Source organism: Belonocnema kinseyi, chromosome 3 (genome assembly GCF_010883055.1).
Source record: "Belonocnema kinseyi isolate 2016_QV_RU_SX_M_011 chromosome 3, B_treatae_v1, whole genome shotgun sequence".
Lineage (NCBI taxonomy): Eukaryota > Metazoa > Arthropoda > Insecta > Hymenoptera > Cynipidae > Belonocnema > Belonocnema kinseyi.
The window spans coordinates 138,632,889-138,642,221 of NC_046659.1; the positions used below are offsets into that span (position 1 = coordinate 138,632,889).

The 9,333-nt window shown below is 28.6% G+C and overlaps 1 protein-coding gene across 1 annotated transcript; it reads right to left on the reverse strand.

The window, feature by feature from the left end:
- Positions 1-1,250: 1,250 nt before the first annotated feature.
- On the reverse strand, positions 1,251-7,159 carry LOC117169656. The gene is made up of 2 exons (XM_033356133.1): positions 6,852-7,159; positions 1,251-1,869 (listed from the first exon to the last, which is right to left on the reverse strand). The coding sequence occupies exons 1-2, from the start codon at positions 7,048-7,050 to the stop codon at positions 1,637-1,639; spliced, it is 432 nt and encodes a 143-aa protein (XP_033212024.1). The 5' UTR covers positions 7,051-7,159; the 3' UTR covers positions 1,251-1,636.
- Positions 7,160-9,333: the final 2,174 nt, after the last annotated feature.

Below are 9,333 nucleotides of genomic sequence, written 5' to 3' on the forward strand. Positions count from 1 at the left end.
ATTTCTATAATCCCCGCAAACTTTAAATCCATGAAAGCTTTCAATTTTTAATTTTATTTATTGAATTTGCTAATTGTTCAAGCAATAGAAATATCTTAAAGAAATATCTCCTTCATATCCTTCCTTTCCTTATGTTTTTTACTAATTATTACATCCTAGAAGAAGAGGGATATTAAGTAATTAGATCCACTCATGTTATCATTATAAGGGTTTTATTGACACAAAGAATCTTAATATTGATTTAAATGTCCGAAAAAATTTGAAATATGCCATTTATTTCTAGGAAACAATTAAAGTTTTACAAGCGTAGTTTTACTATTATATATTCTATTAATTGGGTCTTCTTTAAATTATACCAGTTACAAAATTCGAGATAAGACTTCTTTGATAACCTGATCTTTCCTGAATCAAAATTAACGTACTTGGTTGATTACCGTGACATGCAAAATTAACGGAATATTGTATTTATTTTATTATCGTTATTGTTCAATGGAAATCGTAGTAGAGAGAATATGAAGATGTGGCAAGACTAAATAAAAGAAAAACGTTACAAAATGATGGCAGGAAATCGACAACACTATATCAAAAATAAATTTGCTACCCATTCATGCCAGTTCCTGATCCTCTGAACCGAGTCGATGGGTTTCTTCTCAGTAACTTTGGAAGTTAATCCGGAAAATTCTCGTGAACGTGAGTCTCTGATCCACTGGACCAAGTAGTTACTATTAATAATAGCTGCAAAATAGTCTGTTTCCAAAGAGAGTTTAAAGCCGAGGATTCAATGAGGAAAATTGCCTGGCTGCCTTATTGAGTTTAAATGCCTATCTTTCTTCCTCTTGAGAGCAGTCACCCCAACTTTAGCATGTGGAGCTACTGCGCGTGCGCTAGCCATTTGTAAAAGGAACACGGTGCGGATTATTATTGCCATGGTAACGGGTTGTCGCTTCGTGTTCCTCTTAAGTTTCCTAGCGCGAGCGCAGAACGTCTACATGATAAAGGTGGGATCACTTGTTCAGAGTTTCTACGGTCGCATCCTCCTACGCAAATCCGCTGCGCGTCTTTCTAGTAGAGGGGCTCACGGAACCAGTCTATATGTCCCCGTGACTCATTATTGTGGGGTTTTTGTCGGTGTTGTCGAATTTTGGTTACCCCCTCTCATCTTCTGCTTCTAATCACACTATAATGTTGTACCGTTACACCCAAGATTCAAAATACAAGCATGCAGAACAAGGCCTCCACCGTTAAATGGAATGCAGAGTCCTTACAAACATCACACACAATCACATTTTTATTTTTTCTAAATTTTTCATGCACTCACGTTAATTATACAAATTCCAAAAACTAATGAGGATCATTTCGATTAAGAACAAGAAAGAGAAGCCCAGAAAAGTATTTTATTTTCTGGATTAAAACTTCTTCCTTAAGTTATGGGTGGAAATATTTTAGTTGTCGCCCATCTTCAGTATTGTAAAGGTTAAATTTAATAATTAGTTTTCTGTTTTAAAATTATCAGAATAGACTGGACCCCTTCATGTCATTAGCGAAGAATATGTGTGATAGAAATATTAACTAACATTCATCAATTGTTTCTTATGTTTTTGTAGAATAATCTTCGTGAAATTCATAATTAAGGATATTACTGGTGAAGCGCAGCTCCCAAAATGTCCCCAGAGGGCCCTCTGAACACAAAAAATCGTATTCCACCTATTAAAACCTTTTCGGGTGTATGTTCAGCTTCGTGTACATTTCTAGGCATAAGGGTGATTCCTAACACATTTTCTGTAGCAGGATTTATTTTAATCTTAAATTTTTTCGCCGAATAAGAGATATACCAGGTTGATTCATTAGGTTCTACAATCCTCGATCCAGCTTGAAAGAAAAAGAAGATTTTGTAAATGTTAAACGTTAGAAAATCATTCTTAAAACTAAACACTGAACAGTAATTGTAAATTGAAGCATTTGTAGAAAAAAAAAATTTTTTTGATTCGTAAAGAGGTCACCATTTAAAAAGACAGCTTTAAACAATCACTATTTTAAAATTAAAAGTTTTCTAAAGCATTAAACAGGAGGATAAAACTTATATAAGAATGAACTATTTTTTAGGAAAATTTTATTTCAAGTTGATCATCAGGGCAAAGATTGAAAAATTTGCACATAAAAATTATATATCTTATCTTTGCTTATACACAATAAAGCTAAAAATAACGAATTATGTCTAATTATTTGAAAAAGAAACAGTAAGGAAACAATCGTTGATACGTAGGTAAGAAGGGTTTTCATTACTAGTAATCAAAAAATTATAATTATTCTTCAAACATCTTTCTGCAATGAAAAAATCTCTTTACATCCTTAATAGACACAAAATTTGAAAGAAAAAGGATAGAAATCTCGTACTTTTATTTGATTGAATGTTATTTTTTCTATTTTTGACCATTTTTTTCATTAATGGAATTGTTTTTAATACACTGAAAACATGGTTAGTTGGGCCAGCTATTTAGTTTGTAAGATATGCTACTGCTATTTGGTTAGTTAAGACAACCATTTACTTAGTTGCTGGTATTAACTAAATAATCCGGGCAGCTAATGGAATTGTTGTATGAACTAATATAATAGCAGTATCAACTAATAAAATAGTATTACTATATCTTACTCACTAAATAGTTGGCTCAACTAACCATTTTATTCAGTGTCGTCAATACTTAAACCTCCGATTATCCTCCGAAGAATGGAGAAACATTTTTTGTCCACAAAAAAATTAAAAGATTTAAAGATTTAAAAATCCCTAAGAATTCCCGATACTGCAGAACTCCCAACACAGAAAATTTTCTGAAACAGAAAATTCGCGACAACTAATATAAATACCGAAATTGGCGCGTTCTTAAAAATATGTCATTGGTCAAGATACTCAATTATGGAGTTTTCATTAAGGATACCAAATAATTGAAAAAAAGACAAGTGCTTCTTTATTGTTTATAAATATTCATTTTTCAAAATTTTCTAGTATGCTTGAATACTTTTTTATTTTATAATGAGTTGTGAAATCAAAAAACATATACCCAAAATACAAAAATGAAATTTGGCTATATACACTTAAGATGAAATTGACAAAATTAAGATTTGAATACGGATTACAAAAGATTTCGTATCACTCCTAATATATTAGACTCTTTGAAATCTGTTAAAATTTTTTAAATCTATTAGGATCATTAGAAATGTTTGAAGTTCATTAAAATCTTTAGGGATTCGACAAAATTCCTTAAATTTGGTGAAATATCTTAAAATCCTTTAAAATTCTTTGTCATCTTTCAAATCGCTAAGAATCATTTAAAACTCAATTCTTACAACAAGTTCTTTTTAATCCTTTGAAACTTTTAAAATCTCTTAAAATCCTCTAGAAGCCTTTCAAATCTCTTGAAGTATTCCTTTGAAAACCGTGGAATTTATTTAAATAAGTAGATTGCATTTGAAATATCTTAAAAATAATTTAAACTTATTCTTTATGAATATATCTGAAAAAATGTTCAAATTTCAGGAAAACTTTAAAGTTTCCATAAATATTAGAAATAAATTAGAATATCTTAAAATTTCATTTCATTTAACTTATTTTCAAAATTTATCTAAAAATTCTCTGAAGCGCTTAGACATTTTTCCCCCTCCTCACATTCTTTGGAATCCCTTGAAATTTTTCCATTGGAAATCCTAAAGATCCATTAAAATAAGAAAGATTCATTTGGGTATCTCTAAATATAAATTAAATTAAAGTTTTCCATTAAAGAAACTTAAGAAAAAGTTAAAATCCCGAGAAATATTTAAAATCCTTTGAAATCTTGTGAATTGTTAGAATTTTCCGGAATATTTGGTAATCAATGGAAATTGTTAAAATCTTTAAAAACTCTCTAAAATATAGAAAAATATTTTGTTTGCAATTTTATAAAATCCCTTGAAATCTTTTAAAAGTTTATAAAAATCCTTGAAATATTTGGAAAACCACCAACATTTTTTGAAGCACTTTTAAACTTTGTAGATATCATAAACTCCTTCGGAATCGCTTAAAGTTTCCTGTAATTTTCAGAAATTCTTGAAAGCCTTTAAAATTCTTTAAGATTTTTTGAAATCTTACAAAATTCCTTGAAATCTTGGAAATCGCTTGAAATCCCTTGAAATCCTGGTAAGTTAATTCATTTTCCTAGCATTTCTAGAGATCCCTTTAAATAATTGAAAATCATAAAAAGAACTTTAAAACATCTTGAAATTTTTGAAAAATATTGAAATCCTTTAACCTCTCTCAAACTTCCAAAAAATGTGTAGAAATCTTTAAAATCCTACAAAATTTGTTAAAATGTTTCGGAATATTGCGAAATTTCCTAAAATATTTGAAAACACTAAAACTCCTTTGAAATCCGTTGAAATTTCATTTATTTTCCAAAGATCTCTGAAAGTCCTTTACAATTTTTGAGCATCTTAAGAAATTCCTTGAAATCATTCAAAATCTCAGGACATTCCTCGGAATCTCGGGGACCACTAAAAATCCCTTGAAAAACTTTACAATTTATTTTTCGAAGATTTCTAGAATTATTTTTAGGTTTTTTTCTAAATTTCACGAAATTTCTTGATTATCAAGAAGATCGTTAGAAATCCCTTATAATTTCATTTATTTTCCAAAATTCTCTAGATAACCCTTTAAATCGTAGCAAATCCTTAGAAATTCTATGAACTTCATGAAGTCCTTCGGAATCTCGTGGAGTCTCTTAAATTTTTTTAAGTATCTTTCAATCAATTGTAATTTCTTATAATTTGAAAAAATGTATGAAAGTCTTAAGTCCACTGAAATTCCTCAATAAATTTAATTTATTTTCCAATTATATCTAGAAAACCCGATAAATCTTAAGAAATCGTTAAAAAAATTTTCAAGCAAATTTAAATTTTTAAATGCATTCAAGTACTTTCACTCTATTTTCCATCAATATCTAGAAATCCCGTTCAATCTTAAGAAGTCCTGGAAAATTGTCTGAAACACCCTTTACATTTTTTAATATTTTGAAACACTTCGAATCCCTTATAATTTTAGGAAATTTGTACAAATCTGTAATATCTTACAAAATTTATAAAATGTTTTGAAATCTTACGAAAACCCTTCAAATTTTTGAAATCGCTAAAAATCCCTGGAAATCCCTTGAAATTTCATTAATTTCCAAACCTTACTAGAAATCTCTATAAATCTCAGGAAATCTTTTAAAGCTTTTTCAGTCACCTTTAAGTTTTTGCTATGTTAAAATACTATAGAATCCTTTAGAATTCAGGGAAATTTTTTTTTTATTTGAAGGAAATAGTTTTTAAATCTTTTAAAACCAGTGAAAGACATTATATGTACTTTAAACGCTTGAAAAATCCGCAAAATCCCGTTTAACACCTTGACGTTATGAAAAACGTTCAAATCCTTTCGAATCCTATTTTAAATTCTTAGGAAATTCATTGAAATCTTTGGAATTGCTAAAAATCCCTTGAGATCCGTTTAAATTGCATTCAGTTCGAAAAATATCTAGAAGTCTCTATAAATCTTAGAAAAATACTTCATAATTCCTTCACACAAGTTTAAATTTTTCAAATATCTTTAAGTCCTTCAGAATCTTTTACAATTTCCGGAAATCTTTAATAATATTTCAAATTTTGTACATTTCTCGCGAATTTTTTAAAACTCGTTTTAACCCAGTAAAATATTTAATGTGTACTCAAATCCTTGGAAATTCCGTCAAATCAAGAGAAAAACCTTGCAATTTTCGAAAAATCTTGAAATCTTTTAGAATCCCCTAAAATTCCAGAAATTTTTGGGAATCTCTTAAATCCTGTAATATCTCTGCAAATGTATCAAAATTTCACAATACTTTTTATATATTTCAAAGCCATTTTGAATCTCTTTAAATTTACGAAAATTTTTAGAAAACCAATATATAAAATTCTTTAAAATTTGAGAAACATTTTTGAGATCTTTTGAAAATCAGTAAAGCCTTAACATTAAAAAAACCTTAAATCGCTTGTAATCTCCTAAAATCCCCACAAATGTTTAAAATTGTCTACAATCTCTTAAAATCTTTCAAGATCTTACGAAATTCCTTGAAATCATTAAAATCGCTAGAAATCCCTTAAAATTTAATTTATTCTATAAATATTTCTAGAAATCCCTTTAAACATTAGAAAATGCTGTCAAATTTTTAAAAATACATCTAAATTTCTCAAACATATTGTAACCCTTTCGAATCCCTTATAATTTAAAAAAAAATTTTGAATATCTTTGATACTCTCTAAAATCAGGAAAAATATTTTTGAATCTCTTCAAATTTGATAAAATACTTTACAAACTGAAAATTCATCGTAATATTTTAAATCTTGTAAATGTTTTAAAATTATGTTATTTATTTGTGTTACTTCTATGCTTCGCATTAATTCTTTTAACAGCTTAAGCCGAACTCCAAATATACGAACTCCAAATATACGAATGCTCCACAGATACGAGCGCTCCGACTCCAAAGGAGCGATCTGAATATCCCCCCTCTCCCGTGCCCTACTTTAAAGTCAGGCGCATGCGAGTGCGCGTTACCTTGAATTCGATATGCACGTGCGCGTTGTAGGCCTGTGTGCGTTCTCACGCATTTCCCTCGATATATAAATGTCGCAGGAGGGGGAACCCCTTTCGCGCTCGTTTCTTTGAGTTCCATATTCTCGAGCTTCTCGTATCTTTGGAGTTTGATTGTAGATTACAATGAATTCCTCTGCGAGATTTTTACCATGAAATCTCCTGGAATTCTCCAATCAGGTTCTACGTGTACCAAAAATTATATTCTAGATTAATTTACCGTTTGGTTTCGGTGCTCGGACTCCCAAAAGTGTTCCATCTTGATTTATATATCCCACGACTTTTAATCCGTCTAAATAAAGAAGACGGATTAAAAAATTGTGACTATCAAAATACAATGTGCCAGAAGGAGCATAATTGCCCTCAAAGTCCGCTTTTAGCACTATTGCTTGAGTAGAATCTAGCCACAACCCAATCATGTAGCACCCAAAAGTGACAATCTTATGTGGGGGGCCAACAGGGTCTACGGACAAATTTCCCCTTCGTCCACGCTGATATGATGAACCTGCTTCCTGATATCCCGAAGCGTTTAATTCTGTTAAAAAAAAAAGATTTGTAATTTTCAATGCTAAGATTTTCTCAACTGATACGTTGAAACGGTTTGCGTTCGATAATGTATTTTTAGAAGAATAACAAAAATTCTGAACGCCTTTTCAGACTAGATGGATCTAGAAATTTAAAAATTACAGTTCGAAAAATTAAAAGAATTTAAATAATTAAGAAGCTTTAGAGAATTCGAACAAATCGAAGAATTTAGCAAATTCAAAGAATTCAGTTTAAAAGAATTTAATATTTAAGAAATCAGAAAATTTGGAAAATGCGGTGTATTCAAAGAATTCAGATAATTCAAAAAATTTAATTAGTTTAAATGAATGAAAGAGTCATAACAGAGTACAAAGAATTCGAAAAATTGGAATACTTTGAATAATTGAGAGAGTTAAGAGAATTCGGCAGATATAAAGAATTCTAAAATTAAAAAAAAAAATAAATAAGACTGTTCAAAGAATTTCGAGAATCCACCTAATACAGAGAACTTAATGAATTGGGAAAATTCAAGGAAATCAAAAGAATCCCAGGAATTCAGAGAATTCAAGGAATTTAGAGAATTCAAAAATTTCAGAGAATTCAAGGAATTTAAAGGATCTAAATAATTAAGACTGTTTGCCGAATTCAAAGAATTTCTGAAATTTAAAGAATTGCAGAAATTTAGAATATTTTAATAATTCAGGAGATTCACTATATACGACAATTTTATAGAAGGTATGGAATTATAGAAATCTAGACAATTCAAAGAAATCAAAGAATTCCGATGCTTAAAAATATGGAAATATTGAACTGATTAGAGAATTCACAACATATAGGCATTTTAAAGAATTTCATCATACTCCAATGACTTCCAGACAAAGAATTTGAAAAAGATAGGGAATGCAAAGAATTTTGAAAATGAAAAAAATTCCAGGAATTCAAAGAATTTCTAGGAATTGAGAATATTTCAATTATTCGTGAAAATGACAAAATCGAAGGATTTCTGAGAACTCAAGGAATTTAAGGAATTCAAAGAAATAAAGGAATTCAAAGAATACAAACTATTTTGAGAATCACAAAAATTCAAAGAGTTTAAAGAATTGGGAAAATTCGAAGAATTTTAAGCATCAAGAATGTTTTGATAATTTATACAAAAAATACAGGTATGTAAAGTAAGACTTCAAAGCATTCAAGGAATTGAAAGAATTAAAAGCACTTTTAGAATTTTTAAAATTTAAAGAATTTGAGGAATTATGAAAGTTTTAATAATTCATTGAAATTACAAAATTCAAGGATGTCAGATAATTGAAAGAATTACAAAAATTGAGAATGTTTTAGTAATTCATGAAATTAACAATATTCGAAGAATTTAAAGAATTCAGGAACTTTAAATAATTTTATAAATTCGAAAAAGGCAACGAATTTAAAGAATTTTCAGTATTAAACAAATTTTTTTTTAATTTAAGGACTTTAAATTTTTTAAATAATTTCAAGGAATTCAAAAATTTTAGGAATGGAAATAATTTTAATAATTAATGAAAATTACAAAATTGAAGGCTTTCAGGGAATTCAAAGATTTAGAAAATTTGAGAATATTTAAGTAATTTATGAAAATCACATATTTCAAGGATTTCAGAGAATACAAGGAATTTGGAGATTCAGATGAGTGCAGAAATCGAGAATATTTAAGTAATTCTTAAAATTCACAACAGTCGAGGGTTTCATAAAATTTATAGAACTCAACGAATTCAAGGGAACCGATGAATTTAGAGGCCCCACAAAATTTGAAAAATTGCATTATTCGAATAATTCTAGGAATTTAAGGAATTCAATGAATTTAACGAATTCAAGGGGTATAAAGAATTAAAAAATTTTGGTAATTAAAAAAATCCTGTAATTAAAAAAATTTGGGGAATTCGAAGAATTTAGGCATTAAAAATGTTTTAATAATTAATGAAAGTTATAAAATTCATGAATGCCAGAAGAATAGCAAAAATTGATAATATTTAAGTAATTCATGAAATTCACAATATTTATAAAATTTTGAGCATGCAGGAAGTTTACAGAATTTCAGGAATTCAAAATATTCAAAGAATTTTGAGCCTTGAAAAATTCAAAGAATTTAAAGAATTCAAGGAATACACACAATTAAAATATTTTAATTTTTGAATAATTTA